Source organism: Xiphophorus hellerii, chromosome 13 (genome assembly GCF_003331165.1).
Source record: "Xiphophorus hellerii strain 12219 chromosome 13, Xiphophorus_hellerii-4.1, whole genome shotgun sequence".
Lineage (NCBI taxonomy): Eukaryota > Metazoa > Chordata > Actinopteri > Cyprinodontiformes > Poeciliidae > Xiphophorus > Xiphophorus hellerii.
The window spans coordinates 9,374,216-9,395,244 of NC_045684.1; the positions used below are offsets into that span (position 1 = coordinate 9,374,216).

The window sequence follows — 21,029 nt, forward strand, 5'->3', positions numbered from 1 at the left end:
TTGTAAATCCTGAATTTGATGTTTTTTGATAATAAAATTGATCTTGTTTATGTTTTTCCCTTTTCAATTCTTTCTTCCTGTTTCGGGAAACTAAAAAAATGCCTAAAAACTCATCTTTTCAAATCTTCTTACTCTGCACTGTCTAACTTTCTGATGGTTTATCTTGTTTGTACGGGTTCTTTGTTAATAAATGCGTTTAAATAAAATGTATTAATACTGAGTCATCTACATAAGGTTGTACAGCTAAAACCATCATCTTCACATTTTAGTTATTATTTAGCATATCTTTAGGCAGATGAGTGTTTTTACAGAAGAAAACTAAAAACTTAGTTTTGGGTTTGTTTCTAAGTGTTGTCATGATTAAACACCCTGTCAGTTCTGAGGCTCTGCTGAAAAGTAAATATGAATCTGAAAAGTACACTGTTATCCTTTGCTGTATTTTCTACAGTTAAATACCACAAAATGCCCAGTAAAACTACCATAAGACATCTTTACAAGTAGTTACTGTAATTTGCATTGCATTATGGGTATAGTACATAGTATTACAGTAACTTACTGTATGTTTTGAATTTGCAGTAATTTACTGTTTACACATTACAGTAGTGGTACTGTACTTATAATATACAGTAAGAATTATATTTGATTCCCAACGGTCATCATACACTGCTAGCCTTTGCTGTATTTATTTCAGTTAAATACCACAAAATGCCCAGTAAAACTACCATAAATAGGGTGACCATATTTTCAGTTGGGAAAACAAATCATTTGTTTTCCCAACTGAAAACAAATGATTTGTTTTCATTTGTTTTTGTTTTCGGGGGGGGGCTGAGAGCGGGGAAACTCTTTTGTAAATAGTAGGTAAACATACATTTGCGCTTTCGTATGTTGTTGGCTACTGACAGCCACGCCATCTATCTTCTGATTAAGAACAGGGCTGCCCGCACTGACTCGGCTCAGGGATTACGTCACACGCAGCGCCGTGCGCAGTGCCCTAGTGCCTGTAAATATAATGGTCCAATGAAGGTAATTTAAAAAACAGGACATTTCCTCACTTTCTAAAAAAAACCCGGGACGCCCGGGACAGGACGTGAAATACGGACATGTCCCGGGAAATACGGACGTTTGGTCACCCTATAAGACATCTTTACAAGTAGTTACTGTAATTTGCATTGCATTATGGGTAAAGTACATAGTATTACAGTAACTTACTGTATGTTTTGAAGTTGCAGTAATTTACTGTTTACACATTACAGTAGTGGTTCTGTACTTATAATATACAGTAAGAATTATATTTGATTTCCAACGGTCATCATAGCTGCTTCATCGTGGTTCCCTGTTTCTGTATTTTTACTCCTTTAGTGGTTAACATGTTTTTAAGGCAGAAAGAGAGCATGTACTTTTGTTTTTTTCACATCCTAGCTAACATTAACATGCAGTTTATCTAGCTACGTCATCAAGCGTGGCTTCGCTTCCAACTGTTTTCTGATGACGTTTGTTTTAAACTCCGAAGCTTTTTCCCTCCAAGTGCAGCTCTGTCTCCGTGCTGTGGGCTCACACTGCTTCAGCTCTTCAAGACAGGTAAAAAAACACTTCTTAGAAAACTGTTTGAAGCCAAAACCTAGTCTGGAAATGTACATTTTAGATGGAGTTAACGTAGCTTATAGCATCATGCTATAATGCTATAACTTAGCATTATAGCATGAGCTGGTTTGTGCTGGTTAGCCTGGTAAAATAACGTTACCTTTACGTTACTAACTCTGGTGTTTTACATAACTGGCATATTGCAACCTTATAAGTTACGTGTCTGTAAATGAGGTGAAAGATAGGAAAATATGATGTTGTTATTTTTTGAGCTGGTTCGGAGTTAACGTTAGCTAAGGTGCTAATTTTACCGTTGAAGGTTTTAGCTTGACTTTTACCGCTTAATCTTCCTCGGGCGGCTTTGGGTTGAGATGAGCTCAGTGCTGAGTGTCTGTTAGCATTGTTGTTACATCCTTTGTGGAACAATATAACCTTAACTGATAATTGATCCCCCCCCCCGTCCCCTTTTCTTTATTTTACATGTAATGACTGTTCATTTGTTTAAACCATGATCTTGCAAATGTTAAAAGTGCAGATTAGCTACGTAGGTCAGCAAGGATGAATTTCTAACATTGTTCTTTTTCTTCCTTTTCTTCAGATGACCTTTTTTTTAACTCCCAAGCTTTTTCCCTCCAAGTGGCTGTGCAGTTCTGTCCTGCTGACTGCTAACATAGCTTCATCTCTTCAAAAGACAAGACAACAGGTAAAAAGACAGCTCTTCAAACATATTTGAAGCCACAAAATAGTCTGGAAATGTAGAGGAGCAGCTAACCTAATCTATAACTTTGAGCTTGCTACAGCTGGTTAGCCTGCTAAAGTACCATTACATCTCCAACATAGTGTATAAGAGTCTGTAAATGAGGACAAAGGTGAAAAACATTAAAGTGGTTTCTGTTATTTTTTGAGTTGGTTCAGCCACAGTGGCAGGTGGACAAAAAAGTTAATTTCCAACCCTGGTTACATATAAGGGCTGTTCACATGTTTAAACCATGCTCCTGTAAATTTAAAGTTAAGTCAGTACTAACAGGTGCAACTATGTACAGGTGTAAATTCTGCAGCATTTGTACTTCAGAATTTACAGAATTTTGTAGTCATGTGAAGAAACATCAACACACAGCTAATTATCGGTTTGCATGTGGAATAGAGCAATGTCCTGCTTCCTTCAGAACATTTTCTGCATTCAGGTCCCACATGCACAGGAGTCACCGCCATTGCAGAAGTCAGACTGAACACTTGTGGAATGTAATGCTATAAAAAATGCATTTAGCCCCACAAACTGTCATTCACATCCACTGTTTCAGAGTGGTAGCAGGATGTAGGGGTAAAGTCTAGTCTAGTCTCCGGGATGAGGTTCTCAAAAACCTGTTGTAATCTGGGGGAACTGGCCCTTTAAATATAAATTACTACCAGTAATTCATATTTAAGAGAGTTTTCCTTTTATGTTTTAAAGGTATCTTCCACCAAGATGTCTGTTGAAATGGAAATGACCTTACCCACTACACCAAGGGTAATCATGCTTGGTAAGAGGAATATTTTCTATCACTATAATTTTTTCGTAGCAATGTATGTAATTGTTATGGTAGTCTGTACTTTTACTCACTAGCGTTAGCCTGACAAGGGTTTGTCTATTTTAGGAAATAGCTTGATGTCTGCAACCCGGTGGATGGTCAGTATGGAGGAGAAGGTATTTTTCCAGCCTGAGCAACTACATGACTTTGCCAGCGTCCTTGCTGTCTTTCTTGGGTCATATTCTGTCTTCAATCTGGAGTATCAGGAGTCAGCATCCACCACGCTGGAGATGATACAATGGCAAGTACTCTACACCAAGCCATTTATGAATTAAATTTAATGACAGTTTGACTGATGATGAAGAACCATAGCTGATTGCTGTATTGTACGTCTTCATTAAAAAATACAATTAATATATTTTATTTCTGTTAAAAGATTCTTTGTGAGGATCAATCCAGATGTTGGTACCAAATGCACAGCCAAAGTCGGTACAAGCCGCAAGACGGGAAGTCTTGTCAAGAGGAAAGTAGTCAGTGTCAACTGACCACCTTCTTCCAACAACTTGCTGAATTTGAATGGAGGACTTCCAACTAGGTAAGTATTTTACCAAATGTAAATGTTTACTATTTTATTGTCTTTTCCTCCTATCTTGCATGCTCTGACTTTACTTTAGCCTTTTTAATCTGATTTTAATGATTATTTATAAATGGCATGTGATTCCTACACAATAGCCCTTTAGAGTAGCCTGCATCTTTTCTGTGTCCGTGGTAAAAAGTGGATGTCGCTGCATCTCTTAATAAATCACAGAAATGTATAAGTGTGTAGTCGTTTAAGTGTGGTGTATTTTTATACTATGCAGTTTTCAGTTTATTAGGCACACCTTTGCAGTAATCCGTCAGCACCAACAAAATGACTAAAAAGATTGTTGTACTTCATCGTCCCCTTGGGGACATTTGTAGTACGCAATCTTTTGAATTACTGAAGACTGACTGCTTTTGCCATAAACAATCCAAAAACCTGAAGTGAAGCCAGTCCTGCTCATTCTTTATGCAGCTTCTATTATCACTTCAATCCAATTGATTTTTTTTTAAAACAAATTATCAACTTAATGCTGCTTTATGACAAAGATTTTATGCATTTGAACATTGTCACTTCAGCTTAATTTGTCAACTTCCTGTCGATTTGAAAATGTAGATAACTTCCTGACCATCTCATGACCTCCCACATTGTCTGTCTTATTCTTTACAGTTCAGCTTCCACAAGATGGATCCCACTGCTTTTGTTTGACGAATGGAATAAAAGTTCTTCTGATGTAGGAAATGTGTTCTATGGTTTTGTTGTTTTACAGCACATTATATTGTATTGTGACGTTGTTTTTTATGACATTGCGAATATGTAAATGGATTTTATTTCTACAAATCTGCTGAAAATAAATACCTGTTATTCACAGTACTTGGACTAAAATTTCTTTTATGAAATTTTTCGGTTTATGGTAAAATATTCTTATCTTAAAGAAATGTAAACTTTAATTTACAGTAAAACTCTGACATTATGTTGTGAAACAAGTTTACAGTAGACCAGCTTTACTATAAAATACAATTACTGTATTATACTAGAAACTACATTTACAGTAATGCAGTTATAACTGTAAAGCACACTCACAGTAAAAATTAACTGTGAAATATCATAACAGTAAAGGTACTGTAGAATGGTAATTACAGTAACTTGCTGGCAACAGTGTTGCCAGTAAGTTACTGTACAATTACAATAAAAGGTCTAACAGTGTAGTTCTGAACTTTTTTCAAATTATTTTTTCGTTTGCAGATTTAGAAACTTTTCCCCCAAAACTTTCAGTTTCAAATTATTTTAGTTTGAAGATTTTTTTCATTGTAGAAACTTTTTTCAGTTTTAAATCATTTTTTTAGTTTGTTAGCAGATTCCCTTTTGGCACAGCGATAAATGTCACATCTGTGTTAGAAGGACACACATTTTATTTGACAAAGGTGGGTTAAGTTAGACATTTCACGTGATGCGACACGCAATAAACCAACAAGAAAACAAACAAATGAGAAAACATGTCAACAGTTTCAAGATTTTTTTTTTAAACTCTTTTTTCAGTCTCAAACTTTCTTTTTTCCATTTCAAGTATTTGTTTTACGTCTCTTTCAGTCTTTTTTCTTAAATAGCTGCTTTACAGTTCTTTTTTTTTCACAATATCAAATTTTTTTTTGCAAAACTTTTTGACCCCAATTTTGCTCCATACCACTGCTGATCTACTTAACAGTCTAGTTTGCTTTAAGTACTAGAACTAGCCAGAAGTGCAGAGTACCCAAATATTGTACTCAAGTGTAGTACTACTTCATATTTTTACTCAGGTAAAATTAAAAACTAGTCATCCAAGAAATGACTCAAGTAAGAGTAAAAAAGTATTTGGTAAAACTTCCCCACACTGGCTAGCTGTTTAGTTCTTGTTAAATCTGATTTTGTTTTTCTCTGTATTTTTATTTTTTGCTGAATCAATGGTTATAGTGGAAGTGGATATATATTGTGATTGCACTAATGTTTGATTTACCGTAACAGCATCAGGCTGTTTTTTACGTGTTTATTGAATCGAGGAAAAGTTCCCCTCCACTATATGTTACACCTTGCTGTTGTTAAAAGATAAACTGTGTCACAAAATACCACATCACTGACTTTACCTCGGGGAAAATAATAAAACAGCTGCGTATTCATTTTGGGAATGAAGGGAGTTTTCAGAACGCTGGTTTGTAATTTATTAATAAAGTTTGACTGAAATATCTGACTATTTTGTCGACATTCCCTTTAGCGCAGCGCCATCTAGTGGATGCATAACGTAACTCCAGCCTCTACTGTAGCGTCTATTCTATGCGCCTTATAATGCGGTGAGCCTTATATATGAAAAAAGGTTTTAAATAGGCCATTCATTGAAGGTGCGCCTTATAGTGCGGAAAATACGGTAAATGTTTTCAAACTTTTGCAACACCACACTTTGGAGATAAAAAATTAACTAAAACATTTAATGTATCTTTTAAGAAGACTCAGTGATCTTGCTGTTACCCAACCAGAACTTGTGTACAAGACAATATTGAGAGTTTTAACTTTTCATCTCCTCGTCTGGTTTGGTCACATGAGCTGCAGACTAACAGATAAACTTTTAAGAAACTTCCAGTGGCGGGTAAAGTAGCAGGTAAATAGACCTGAGTGAAGTTGGCCCCCACCTTCTTCAAATCAGGCAAATTTGGTGTCAAACGTTTGTGCAGCAAAAATTTTGTTTGTGGATTTTTGTTTGATTTTGTTTGTAATGGAAATAATTTCTGATTAAGTTTTCTGTTTTCATGCTTTCATGGATTGTTCTTCTTTTTTCCCTTTTCTACAGGTTTTCATGTTAAATTGCACTTTTTTGTTAAGTTTGTTAAACTACCTTGAATCTGTATTTCTAAATAAAGACTAACAGAAAGATCACACAGTAACTTTTATTTTTTATAAAACCTGTTTTGTTCTTATAACAAACAAACCAGATAAAACAAGTTTGGGTTTCTTTATGGTTCGGAGAATTAAATTATGATTACAATTATCATCTAATATTATGTACAGATTAAACTCTAATCTTAATTTAACATCCTGGAACCTGAAGAATCCAAACCTGTTAAATCAACTTTTTAAAGTTTGGTATAAAAAGAAAAACAGGATTTATCAAAGAAAAAAGGTGAATGGACTGAACTTGTGTAGAGCCTTGCTGGTCACGTTGACCACTCAAAGCGCTTCACACTACAGTCACATTACAAACACACACATTCACACCCACATGCAGGTCAGAGGGCAACTTGCCGCTAAGTGCCCCGCCCTGGGTCAGCTCAACATGTGGCTGAGGAAGCTGGAATCGAACTTACAACCTTCTGGTCACAAGACGACCACTCTACCCACTGAGCCACAGCCGCACTAAAAAAGCCACTGCATGATCCTTTTGCTAATCTTCTTTAAAATACAGATTTAAACAGTTTAAAAGCTACAATTCAGTGCAATTTAATATAAAAAGTGAGTAGAAACTAAAGGACAAACCATAAAAGCACAAGTACAGTGGAAATAAACAGAAATCATTACTATTAAATGAAGACATTTTAACTCTTAAATCAATACGTTGCTATAAAAATTGAGCCCAGTGTTGCTGCGGCGCTAAAGCAGCGAAGGGAACAGGGCTAACGTTCGGCTAATTCAATTAATTATAAAGTTTAACAATAAAGCTGCACATGTGTTTGGGGTTTCTTCAAATCTTTGGGGGCAATTTGCAGTGACCAACTGACCTGACCTACATGTTTTAGGAGATGTGGGGGGAACCGGAGCACCCGGAGAAAACCCACGCAAACACGGGGAGACCATGCAAACTCCACACAGATGGTGTCTGTGAAGACGCAGCGCTAACCGCTGCACCACCGTGCTGCCCACGTTTTTTCCAATTGAGTTGGGAAGGGATCTATTTTCTAGTTTGTCAATGGGGGATAAAACTTTAACGTTTTAAATTTGACGGAGCGTGGCCTGGCGCCCCGTACACAGAGGCTACAACCTCCATGAGTTTGAGTCCTCTTTCCTCTCTTGCTCGTCTTTCTCCTTCTCTGAATATCATCATAATCCAGAACATTAGACATGTTCTGGATTGTCTTCACTGTTTTATTTTTCTTTTGGCTTCTGCCATCTCAGAGTCTTCCGTAATTTTTTCCAAAAAGACATTTTAGACTTTTTCTTCTTACCGTCCTGCATGATTTTAACATCCGGATTGTCCAAATCCTCCAGGACGGTTTCTCCAGTGATCTTAGTCTCTTCTGAGGATTCTGGGTCTGTGGAACAACCTGATAACGGTTCTCCTAAGATTTTCTCCTCTGGAGAAACCTTTTCACTTACGACATCAACTGGGTCCACTTGGTCCTGTAAGTCTTCCTCCTTCTCTTGGGAAACTGTGATGTCTTTTTTTTGGAAACCGTCTTCCTCAGCTCTCAGCAGCAGTAGATCCTCTTTCGCTCTTTGTAAATCATTTTTCAAGCAACTTATTTCCAGCTGGTATTTCTCTGCGTCATGTTTAAATGCAGTGACTTCATTTTCATACTGACATTTGAGCTGCAGGTACAAACCGTTTACCTTCTCCAGGTCTGCCTGGGCACTGCTTTCTCTGTCTTGCAGGATTTTAATCTCTGTTGTTGCGTTATTTTGGAGGACGGCATATTCAGATCTCAGGTGGTCCAGACTCGCCTTGGCCTTCTCTACTGTCTCCAGATGTGTTTTTCTCTCCTCCTTTACCTGCTGCTGAAGTTTTTCAAGTTGTTGCAGCGCAGATCGGTTAATATCCCAAATAAGCTTTTCTGCCTTTTGTCTCTGTAAAAGAGCCATTTGGTCCTGCCTTATTTTCTGCTGGTAAGTCTCCACCTGCTGCTGTAACTCCAGTATGTCGTTTCTATATCTACATTTAAGCTCCTCATGTGAAACATGAACCCGATCCAGTTCATGGAACATCTGTCTGTCCCTGTTTCTTAGAATTATGATCTTTCTTGCCATTCTCTGGAAGAGCTCTTCCTTCTCAGCTCTCAGATTGTTGACTAGGTTCAGATGCTCTCTCTCTCTCTCTATATTGGCGTCTTTCTCACGTCTCGCCTCCTGCCGATATCTCTCCACGTCTTGCTTAAGTCCAGAAACGTCACTATTATATTTACAGCTGAGTTCACTATATGAATTTTTGAGCTGAGCCAATTCTTCCTGCAGACGTTTCTCATTGTCTTGCAGGGACGCGATCTTATGGGACATTTCCAGACTGGAGTCCAGTCTTTGGGTTTCCCCGTGTAAAATATCCAAGTGTGCAGGAGCGAAGCTGCCTTGGGGGTTTTGCCAGACTCCCGTTCTTGCCTGGAGTCCCATCATCCTGTTGCGGTATTTCTCAAATTGGTGAAACATTTCTACCTCAAATCCTTTAGCCAAAATCTGTCGCCGTAAATTACTTGAACCGTCGTTTGGAAAGAGCTTTGCGCACGTCTGAGCTAGTCAGTGATATTGCAAGCAATGAAAAATATGCAGAATTGTGTCACATACAATTCTGCAGTTGATGACATCACAGACTGCATCGCCAGTGACATCACAGAATCTTCCTTTGCTGGCGGTGTGACATCATTCCACCACCAAATATCTCACTCTTCATTCTTGTTTACATTCAAAATAGTCCATGATTCAGTCGTTTTTATCCAAACTCATTTCTGTTTTGGGCCAGATCAAAAACCTGAATGTTCATAAAGGGCCTGTTGCACCAGAACATATTGATAAAAACCAATTAAACTGTTAAAATATCAATAAATAGGTGTTTCAGCATCAATGCGTTTTTCTTACAATAACGTAATATTGAACATCTTTTCACACTAATCAGTTCATCCAGGATTGTTTTTGTGCTTTTCTGCAATCAACACAGATTTTGTGGCGCTAAGTTAGAAATATCTGTAAGGAATTTTTTACAATATTTGCGCTAAAATATGATGTTAAATGTGACCTTTTATTAATCTCTCTATCGGTCATGGACTATAACTTGACATCAGGTCAGGCTGAGACAGCAGGCACTTGAACCCAAATGTTTATGGACAATTTTGAGAAAAAATGTTAATAAACTCAGAAAACATGTTGATAAACTCAGAAAAATGTTGATAAACTCAGAAAACATGTTGATAAACTCAGAAAACATGTTGATAAACTCAGAAAAATGTTGATAAACTCAGAAAACATGTTGATAAACTCAGAAAAATGTTGATAAACTCAGAAAAATGTTGATAAACTCAGAAAACATGTTGATAAACTCAGGAAACATGAGGGGATCTGTTGATTGTTGTGTGAATTTTGCGGTTATTTGTAAAAACTGGAGGGGCCCATTGCTATGATTTGGAGTCTAGAGGGCCACATAAAAAGCTATGGCGGGCCAGATTTGGCCCTCGGGCCTTGAGTTTGACACACGGGCCATATATGATAATCTATAGAACTTTTTTCAATATCTAAACATTTGGAAGTTAATTTTGCTTGTTTAGTCAAACATTTATTTTCTTCTGTATTGTGGAAAAAGAGAGTGGGAAAGAAAATTTATAATAAATCGATGTAAACAATATGAAAAGTAAAATATAAAAACTAAAACTATTGATTTATAAATCTTGTTGAAAGTTGGTTAGGATTGATTAAGCCTCGTTGTTAATATCAGGCTTAAAACTCAAAAATTGTAAATGAGTGAAAGTTGTAATGTACTAGTATTGTGGTTTGTTTATTGTTGTCATAGCAACTGCCTGCCAAGATGGCTGTCAGTTAAAACAAAGAATGTTGTAATCTATATTTTCAGTATGTTTTTGTTAGCTTTTTAAAGGCACAATGTACTTCTTATTATAAATAGTTTCTAGTGAGAAAATAAATGTGTGTATTTTTTATCCGGTTTCTACTGTAGAAAACTTTTTCCACATTTTAATCTTCTAATCAAAATTAAATTACACGTTATCACAGAACTGTTCAGTTTAAATATCAATAACTTTCAAGGACTAGAAGCAAAGTTTAGTGCTTTAATTACTGATTAAACACAAAATTAAAGCACCACTTTCACATTTTTATTGTGAAAACCTCATATCCACAGATGTCAACCAAGCAAGAATTTTGCAGTATTAACTTATGTTTTGCGGCGGTCTTTGACCAAGCTCAGGAACTTCTCGGCACTGATCTCATCATCAATCACAGTGTAATCGATACCCTGGTTTGGTAGCAGGATAAACATGGAGACGCCTTCCTGTTATGGCAGCTGTCTGTTTTTCATTCTTCTGATTTTCAGAGATAAAACACAGTTTCTCCTTGAAGGATTCAGATTGTCCTATTGACTATCTACTCTTATTTGTAGTTATAATCCTTCAGTAAATGTGACAAGATGAAAATAAACCAACAGTTATTGTGACAACAGTTACAGAGTCTCATAACATCTCTGCCTTCCAGCCAGAAACAAGCGATCTCCATTTACACTGGATTTATATTCCACCCTGGGGCTATTGCTGAAATCTTTAAATATTTGATTCCTGTTCTAAAAATGCTTATCAGTGTCGATTTTTAAAGGTCAAACACCAGATGTACCTTAATATGCATTACAGTGGAAATGGTGTTAGCATAACCGCAGAAGCTAACATCTACAGTCTTACTTATCTCAGCTCTGGTTGGCTCAACCAATCAGCGACAAGGAAAATGAAAGGCGCTCCTGGATTGGCTAAAAGTATGTCAACTGTCATTACTTTTAGCCAAACTAGCCAAAGACTTCCCAGGCTGCATTTTATTTAGAAAATCTTAGACGTGAATTCTGAAATCTGCAAATATTGAACTGCAAACGGGGGCGTCCACTGTACTTGGTTTTATTATACAACCGTACATCTTTGAAAAGCATTAGTGGAGCCTCCTGCACAACTAACAAGGATGCAGCAAGTGTTTTCTGAATAGTATGCCAACAACAAAACATTTGTCTTTTCCAGCAGCCATTGTACAGCACACACAACAGTAAAACCAGCTGACCAAATGTGCTGGAGCTCAGCTTGGGTTCCTGGGTAAAAGGTGGACCTCTGCTGGGATTGCTGGGTAACAAGCTGGGGTTGCTAGGTGACAGGCAACTCCATCACCTAGCTGCTGATTAGTGATGTTACAGTCCAGATGTTTTTGAAACTAAAAATTGTACTCAATTAAAAGTAAAAAGTAGCTGTCCAAGACATTACTAAAGTAATAGTAACATTTTATTTGGTAAAAGTCTACTCAAGTACTGAGTAACTAATCAAATTATCAATAATTTCATATTTAAAAATTACATAATCAGACGAACCAAAATATAAAGTTATGTGGAAATTTTGGTATTTTAATTGGATTATTCTTCAACTTCACATTTAGAAAATATAAATAAAGGGATATGTTTGAGCTACACTGCAAAAACAAAAAAATCTTACCAAGTATTTTTGGTAAACTTCCTATCACAAATATTAGTCCACTTGAAATAAAAATTAATGAACTACAACAGCATTTAATTTCCCTGTGGGATTAATAAAGTATTTTTGAATAAGATAAAACCACAAGTAACTTCATCAAGATATGAGCTTGTTTTAAGTCCATATTTCCTTAATATTGATGGAAAAGTACTCGCTCCATTGGCAGATTAAGTTAATCTATAACAAGACATTTAGTCCCATATCATACGTGAAATAATCTGCCAGTGGAACAAGTACTTCATCAATATTAAGGAAATATTTACTCGTGAAGCTGAGGCTCCGCTTGCGCAAAATCTCTGCTGAAGTACGAGAGGAAGACAAACTCTGCAACAAAACCTCTTCTGCGCTGGAGTATCTCCTCCGATACAAACACTTCTCCTTCATCCTGGAGGCCCTGAAGAACCTCGGTAAGACCAGGACTGGATTGTTTTCGCTCGCTGCTGTCGGCTGAGTGGTGATGGAAACGTTTTTTATGCAGAGGCCGCCACCAGGCTGTCGCCAGAGTGCTGCGAGCGGCTGGTGGGAAGCGACGCCACCGGTGTCATCTTCACGCTGATACGCAGCTGCAACCGGAGCGGACCCTGCATGGAGGTCATCACCTTCTCCGTCCAGATCCTCCTCAACCTCTCCAAGGTACAACTGACGTCTCCGGTTCATAACATCGATGCTTTTCTGACTATGAATATCTTTCATTTTTATACAAATCTCAACCTGTTTACAAAAGCTGATTGAAATTTACCAACTTAATCTTTCAGGTTTTTTTCCCTTAATTTTATTGGTTTTACAAAAACAGGCTCTAGTTGTACTTTTCATAAAGCCCTCCTGTATTGAATCCTTTTTTTGAACTGCGCCCTCTGGTGGAAGATGTTGGTAGTACATGTGGCAAATGCAAATTAAAGACCAACAAGGCTAAAATAAAGTATTTTTGGTGCTTAAAAAATCTCTAATAGTCATACATTAAGTAATAATTAAAGTACTATAAGCTGTTATTAGTGTATCTATCTAACTGTTTCAGGCCTTAAAAGGACGATAAATTGTCCCAGAAGTTTTTGCAATAAACGATAATATTGTTGTTGTTTTGAGACTGTTTAAGGAATATAATCACAATATATCAGCACCAACATCAGTATCGGTCGTTACTAGTAATTTTTTTAACATGTCTGCATTGGGCTGATAAATACAACGATCATAAACAGACATCTTGTTTCTGTCTGTTTATGATCGTTTGTTTTTTCAAAGGTGTCAAAAAAAGTAGAGAAATATATTATATAATATCAGCAAGAACAGTAATATTAATATCTGATGGACCAAATTTTCATATTGGTGCATCCTTAAATATAATGGTCTCAGAGATCAATAAACTTTAAATTCTGATGAACTGGAAGACATTTTAAGATATCCAAAATGAATAAACAAAACGGAAACAACAAATAATATGAATTATGAAGTCTGTGTAAACAAAAATGCCCTTCAAAAAAAGATTTGGTTGAGACCAAAGCAGCAGACTGAAGACTTTTGTCATCCTGTTTTTGGTAGAAAGAAGAAAAAAATATAAATTATTGAGCTTGTTTTAATTTGTCATGTGATTAATTAATTTATTTCATCAGAGATCAATCAGAGAAGATGGTTCAAATCTAATTATTAACACTCAAATGTGTATTTCCCCTCAGTACCACCTGACCATAGAGGCGGTGTATTCGGTGGAAAACTCCCTGGAAACGCTGCTGGATTTACTGCAGAAATACCGGGAGAAAGCCGGGGACAAGGTGGCCGAAAAGGGCGGCAGCATCTTCACCAAAGCCTGCTTCCTTCTCGCTCTGCTGCTGCAGGACGAGCGCCGCGCTCAGGTCTGAAGCAGACAAAAAAATCTTTCCCACTAATCCTTACGAAAACATTTAAATTTAATCTATTTCCCCTCAGGAGGTGGTGAAGCTGCCTAAAGTTTTGGACCGGATACGCAGCATCTACCGGCTCACCGCGCGGAAACACAAAATGGACGAAGAGCGCAGCATCACCAGGCAGAGAATCAACGCCTCGATCAACGGGAGCTTCTTTGTTCCGCCAACGCCGCGCAAATCCAAACCGCCACCAAAGTAGGCAGCATCGGATCTGTACAAACCCAAACAGGACTTTTGGTTCTGTGGAAACTAAAATGCTGTTTTCTGTGGAGCTAAATTAGTGTCAGAAAGATTCACAAAGCGTACGGTAAAATCTGCATGTGTGCAATAAGACGTAATAAGCTGTAAAAGAAGATTTGTAAATGTACGATATTATTCGCTGTTCTGTACAACACGATGCAAATCTTACTGTGAATGTTGGGACTAATTTAGCTCCATATTTTTGTGTCGTTCAGGTTTGCACCAGATTGGGTTCTGAGGAAGGACAAACTGAAAGACGTCGTCGATCCCCTCAGGGCGATCCAGATGGTGGCGGAAACGCTCGCCATCGTTTTATAAACAGAAAACCTTCAAGAGTCTTTTTGTTTTCACAGAAAACCTCAGATTTTTAATATTTTTTGTTTTCTTTTTCAATCAAATGATTTGTTTGTAAATACTGAATTTGATCTTTTTTGATAATAAAATTGATCTTGTTTATGTTTTTCCCTTTTCAATTCTTTCTTCCTGTTTCGGGAAACTAAAAAAATGCCTAAAAACTCATCTTTTCAAATCTTCTTACTCTGCACTGTCTAACTTTCTGATGGTTTATCTTGTTTGTACGGGTTCTTTGTTAATAAATGCATTTAAATAAAATGTATTAATACTGAGTCATCTACATAAGGTTGTACAGCTAAAACCATCATCTTCACATTTTAGTTATTATTTAGCATATCTTTAGGCAGATGAGTGTTTTTACAGAAGAAAACTAAAACCTTAGTTTTGGGTTTGTTTCTAAGTGTTGTCATGATTAAACACCCTGTCAGTTCTGAGGCTCTGCTGAAAAGTAAATATGAATCTGAAAAGTAGTTCTGAACTTTTTTCAAATTATTTTTTCGTTTGCAGATTTAGAAACTTTTTCCCCAAAACTTTCAGTTTCAAATTATGTTTTAGTTTGAAGATTTTTTTTCATTGTAGAAACTTTTTTCAGTTTTAAATCATTTTTTTTTAGTTTGTTAGCAGATTCACTTTTGGCACAGCGATAAATGTCACATCTGTGTTAAGAAGGACACACACATTTTATTTGACAAAGGTGGGTTAAGTTAGACATTTCACGTGATGCGAACACGCAATAAACCAACAGGAAAACAAACAAATGAGAAAACATGTCAACAGTTTCAAGATTTTTTTTAAAATCTTTTTTCAGTCTCAAACTTTCTTTTTTCCATTTCAAGTATTTATTTTATGTCTCTTTCAGTCTTTTTTTCTTAAATAGCTGCTTTACAGTTCTTTTTTTTCACAATATCAAATTTTTTTTTTTGCAAAACTTTTTGACCCCAATTTTGCTCCATACCACTGCTGATCTACTTAACAGTCTAGTTTGCTTTAAGTACTAGAACTAGCCAGAAGTGCAGAGTACCCAAATATTGTACTCAAGTGTAGTACTACTTCATATTTTTACTCAGGTAAAATTAAAAACTAGTCATCCAAGAAATGACTCAAGTAAGAGTAAAAAAGTATTTGGTAAAACTTCCCCACACTGGCTAGCTGTTTAGTTCTTGTTAAATCTGATTTTGTTTTTCTCTGTATTTTTATTTTTTGCTGAAATAGATTTTTGATCAAATCAGTTTCTTTGTTTTCTTTGCTACATTTGATTTATTTATTTTTCTGAAATCAGTTTTTTTTCTTCTTTTTTTATGTTCATTCCTGTTTCTGATTAAATTTTACCAAATCATATTTTGTGTCAACAGTTTGCAACTTGCACTAGCTGGTTAGCCGGTCAGCTGCCTACATACCTTTCTAGGCAGCTACTAAGTAAAAGTAGAACTACTTCAACATATTTTTATTCAAGTAAAAGTAAAAGTATCCGTCCAAGAAATTACTAAAGTAAAAGTAAAAAGTATTTGGTAAAAAAGTTACTCAAATACTGAGTAACAGGTACAAAACGCTGGAATGAAACGGCTTCATCACCTCCTCCTGGTGTGGATCAGTTCTCCAGAACCTTAGTGACCTGATTATTCTATTCAGGTGGTGCAGCAGAGGCTCATCTAAAGGTTTCAGGGCAGGCCTCAGGGCCTCCAGGGCCTCCAGGGCCTCCAGGGCTGGAGTTTGAGACCCCTGGTTTATAGGGACAACATGACTGGGACCTTTTTAACTGCTGAGTGAACCAGCAGCTGTTCATGTGACTCCTTATCAAATATCCATATCGAAACCAAGCAGGAGTTTTTCCTACAGACATCAGAAATGTTGATCAAGTTTAAACCAGAAAATCAGAAGAAAGAAAGTGGATCAGAATCTGGATTCAAAATGTTTCAGTCTTTTTGCTTCAGCTGCTTCTGGCCTCCATGTTTAACTAAAAATGTCCCAGAAAGTTTATGGTTAAAATTTACATCATGTATCATGAACTTGATGCCATTTATTTTGTTTTTGAAACTAAAGTTAATCTGACCTGCTCTGTGTGACTGATATGGTTGTACTTTTAGAAATATCCTGGGTTCATTTGTAAAGTTTCCATGTGGCTTTCAGGATTCAAGACTTCAGTCCAAACACACGACTGTGAGGTAAACGGGTCTCCATATATTTCTCTCAGGGGTGTGTGTGTGTGTGTGTGTGTGTGTGATGGACTGATCTATCTCTGGCCCAATGAACGCAGCAGAAAGGGAGCAGGGCTAAATGAGCTTGCAAAGATAAAAGCATAGAGAAAATGAATGTTTATGTTAGGTACCAGGCTGGTGGGTTCTTTTCAGATCATCCACCAGAGGGCGCCTGATGACAGCTGGTTCTTGGAGGGCGTGCCGGCAGGTCCTAACCAGACGCACCTGTGGGGAATTGCCATCTCCTGGTGGAGTATATGAGCAGCTGACTGCCAGCACATCTTCGCCAGAGTGTTTGCCTGAACTGGTACACTGAGCCCTCAAGAGTTGTTTTCGCTGAGTACACTTGTTGAAATTGGAGTTGTTTGGAGATCTAAAACTTCCTTTGTGATCCTTTTCCAGGAAGCCTTCAGGAGAACTCGAGCCATCCCCTCTTTGGAAGGAATCCTCCAGAGGCGCCGTGAGAGTTCTAACTGGGAGCCCGAGCCTCACCATCATCTTCCCAGTTACTTACCGGTGCAGTCCTCAGTTGGCAGTCAGCTCCATTACTTCTCCGTGCGGTCTAAGCACAACCTGTCCACCCTCTGACTCTCTGCCCAGCTGTCGCCTTTGGACATACCCACCTCCTGGTGCCTGGCCTTCCTCCTCCTCCTCTGTTCGGACCCCGACTCCCACAAGTAAGAGCTTCAGAACCAGTTCAACTGAGTTGATTCGCTGATCCTGAACTCACCATATCTCTCTCCCTCAGTGAGTGGCTGAACCCGGAACCCTTTATTGAAGCCCAAGTCCAACTACCAGTTCTGAGTTTTTTGTGAATAAGAAAAATAAACCCTTTTGAACTTTTACACCAGTCTCTCTCTGAGTGTTTCTGCATGTGGGCAAAGAACGTTAAACCCAACATGACAGTTTATGTTTTAAAGCTTTCATAAAGGCTGATTGTCCAATCACAGCTCAGAATGAATGCAGACTCTTCAGCAGCTGCTGTCACACATGAATCAATGTTCAGATGACGATGGGCTCTGATGTTTGATTAGATGTCTGTTTGTAAAAGGTTTAACCTCGGATAAGAATATTTTCAAAACATTTCTCAAAGATTTCTAGATGTGGATCAGATTTTGTCAGAAGATGTTTGATTAAAATTTTTGCTATAAATCAAATTTAAGCAAGGTGTTGATGAACAATTATTTGGGATGGCTGGTCATTAATAGTCTAATTCAGAGATGAAAATAAAACCATTTTAAATATATTGCAACTGCAGAAATTATATTACATTATAATTAACAAGGAAAAATCTAATATTTTTTTATTTCTGTTTTAGGAAAAAAATTAAAGCACATTCAGCTTTCTGGTTTTGAGTCTTAAAAATATTTTTGCCTCGATTTTCTTTTGTTAACAAGCCTGTAACAAAGAAAAGAACAGAATCAAGATGTTCACAACACAAACGGTTTTGACAAAAAGACGCCCAGAAAAATGGTCCTTATTGATGATACTCAAGTGTTATTTTACAAAAGTTAGATTTCTGTTCAGCAGAGAAATGCTTTGAATTGTTCTGGGTCTGTTATGTTCTGCTGGGATTTCACTTCTGTCCAGCAGGTTGGCAGCAGCAGGCTGCATTTTACCGCCGGTAAAACAGGAAGCAGTTGCGTTGGTAGCTTCCGGTTAGCTCAGCTAGCTCGAGCTAGTCGCTGTGTCCAGGTAGACTAGAGACTGCTGGACCTCACCTGGAGACCCCGGGTCTGAGCGGTACCGGTCGGGTTCTGCTGGGGGAACGGAGCAGGAACAGTTTGCAGCTCAGGGTCTTTATTTCTGGAGTTTATGAGCAAAACTGATAAACCAGTCAGGAAAACATTCCCGCCTTATGGAAGCTTTAAAACAACATTTTCAAAATTAAAAACAGAACAGAACATAATGTTATCCCCCAGCAGAATCACACGAAGCAAACTACAACAGAAAAAAAGACAGTAGGGTAAATTTTAAACTGTAGCATCGTTCAAAGATACAAACTGTATCTTGAAACTTATTTTATTTGTCTGCTGTCGTCATGATTTACACTAACATGTTAAGTGTTTAGGCTGTTCAATAAAAATAGTCATTTTTTTTTCTGATGCGCCATCAAACATCAGTCCAGGTCATCTCAGCAGTGGCCTCTAGGTGGAGCTGTGTATTTATTTTTTAAATTTAAAATTCAAGGAAGTAATGAAAGAACAAGAAGGTGAAACTCCAACTTTTATTTAGCAAAAAATCAAGTTACAGAAGAAGACCCATTCATAGATATGAAAACAACTTACTTATCTAAATTATTCCGCTTATATTTGATGCTAATGTGAAATAGTTTAAGAATGTGTTCTGATCACATTCAGTGGTTCTGGGTTGCAGGTTGAATTCCCAGTCTGGCCAGAAGCTCCTTGATGCGTTTGCACAGATCAGCGTCTCCGTTTCTTCTGGAAGTTTCTCTTGTTAAGGTCTTCTTCAGTTCTGTGATGCTGGAATGTCGATATTTTGACTCTTCTTGGATCTCTGCTGCCCTCATGTGGTACTCAGTTGACTCGCAGCTGTTATTTTTCATAAAGAATAGATGTTTGGCGTAGACGTTGTAAAGCATCTGTTTTCTTGCTAGATCCAGATCTTGTCTTTGTTCCAGCAGCTCTTTGTAAATCTGCTCAGCTTTCTTTGCGTCTAGCTTTGCATGTATGGACGCCAAAGTGATTTTATCTTCAAGTTTGGGTTGAGGATCATTATGAATCACTTCCTCCCAGAGTCTGATTGCTCCGTTGATCTCGTTGCTGTCAGTTCTGTAGTCCTTAGAAAGGATCTTCTTTGTGAGACTCTCTGCATCAGATCTTTGCTGTTGGGTTTGATTCAGAGCTTCATCTGGAGATTCTTCAGCGTCGTCTTCCAGTTTAAACCTTTTGTTCAGACGCAGCAATGGGCTGATTCCGCTGTAGCTGTTGACAGGTTTCTCTTTCAGCTTTCCAGCCAAAACTCGAGCTTCACCATGGACGATTTCTCCGTTTGCAGCTCTGGCCTCCAGATAAAGAGCAGCAATGCATAAGTCATCTGGGTCCTGTTCGTTGGCAGATCTCAGCATCTCCAGCCGGTCAGCGTTCAGCTTCTGTAAGTTGTCTGTGAGGAACTCTGTTGATAGTATGGCGTAGCTGCTCTGCCACTCCACGGTGTCCGGCTGCATCTCGATGGCTCTCTGGAAGAGCTCTGCAGCCTCCAGCTTCTTCTCTTTATCAAACTTCATCAGGGTCCAGGCCTTCTCAGCTAAGACCTCTGGGTGGCGCTCTAACTCAGGTGGAGCTGGGTATTTCCTCATCAGACCGTCGACCTTTGACAGGTAGTCTTCACTCTTCTCATCTTCTCCCAGGTGATGGTGCAGCCAGGCCAGATTCCCAAAGTTCACCATCAACCAGGGACCTTCATCAGCGTTTTTCTGCCTCTGGAAGGTCTCAGCGGCCCGGTTGAAGAGGTTCAGGGCGTCTTCAGAGGAGCCCAGCTGGTACTGGATGAAGCCCAGCAGGTTGTAGACGTGACCCAGCCAGAAGTTCCCCTCCTCAGTGCTGATGTCTCCCAGTGCGTCCCGGAGGTAGGTCTGTTTGGACCTGGAGGGTTGGAGCTCCCAGGTGAAGTGGCTCTGCAGCGTTCAGCCTGGACTCTGAAGTCTCTGTAGAGCTGCTGGCAAATCATGAAGACAAGTTAATCTGTTCAGAGAGAATAAAATAATGATTGCAGGGAAACATGAAGAAGTAAAGTAAATGACTTGCACTGTTTAGGGCGCTTCATCAGTCCCGAGGACTCCAACGCTTCACACTACAGTCATCATTCACACTCAGACACTGATTGGTGAGCTACATGGTAGCTACAGCTACCCTGATCTGACCGAAGAACTGTGACCTCCACCTGCAGGCAAGGCGAGTGAAGCGTCTTCACATGGACACTAAGACAGAGGCAGACGGATGGCGGTTTCAAACCCACAACCCACCGGTTACAGGACAAACTACTGTTTCCACCCATCGTTGGAAGGACAGAAATGGTTCAGGATCATCAAGTGATGAAAATAAAAGGATAAATTGGAACTGTTGAACAACTCGAGAAGAGTATCATCTCTGTTAGCTTTAGCCTGACCTTTGACCTGCTGTACCTAAACTCACGCAATTTTCTCTAAGAATGAGATAAATCCAGGACCACAAGAAAACAAGTACAGAGGTGAGAAAGGTCAA

The 21,029-nt window shown here is 38.2% G+C and overlaps 1 protein-coding gene and 1 pseudogene across 1 annotated transcript; one reads left to right on the plus strand and one right to left on the minus strand.

Annotated features, from left to right (window-relative positions):
- The first annotated feature begins 9,655 nt into the window (after positions 1 to 9,655).
- LOC116731654 (abnormal spindle-like microcephaly-associated protein homolog) lies at positions 9,656 to 14,636 on the plus strand. Its single transcript, XM_032581470.1, has 6 exons — positions 9,656 to 9,677; positions 12,353 to 12,526; positions 12,598 to 12,752; positions 13,790 to 13,966; positions 14,040 to 14,212; positions 14,473 to 14,636. The coding sequence occupies exons 1-6, from the start codon at positions 9,656 to 9,658 to the stop codon at positions 14,573 to 14,575; spliced, it is 804 nt and encodes a 267-aa protein (XP_032437361.1). The 3' UTR covers positions 14,576 to 14,636.
- A 4,383-nt stretch (positions 14,637 to 19,019) lies between these two features.
- LOC116731655 (interferon-induced protein with tetratricopeptide repeats 2-like) lies at positions 19,020 to 20,823 on the minus strand (annotated as a pseudogene).
- Positions 20,824 to 21,029: the final 206 nt, after the last annotated feature.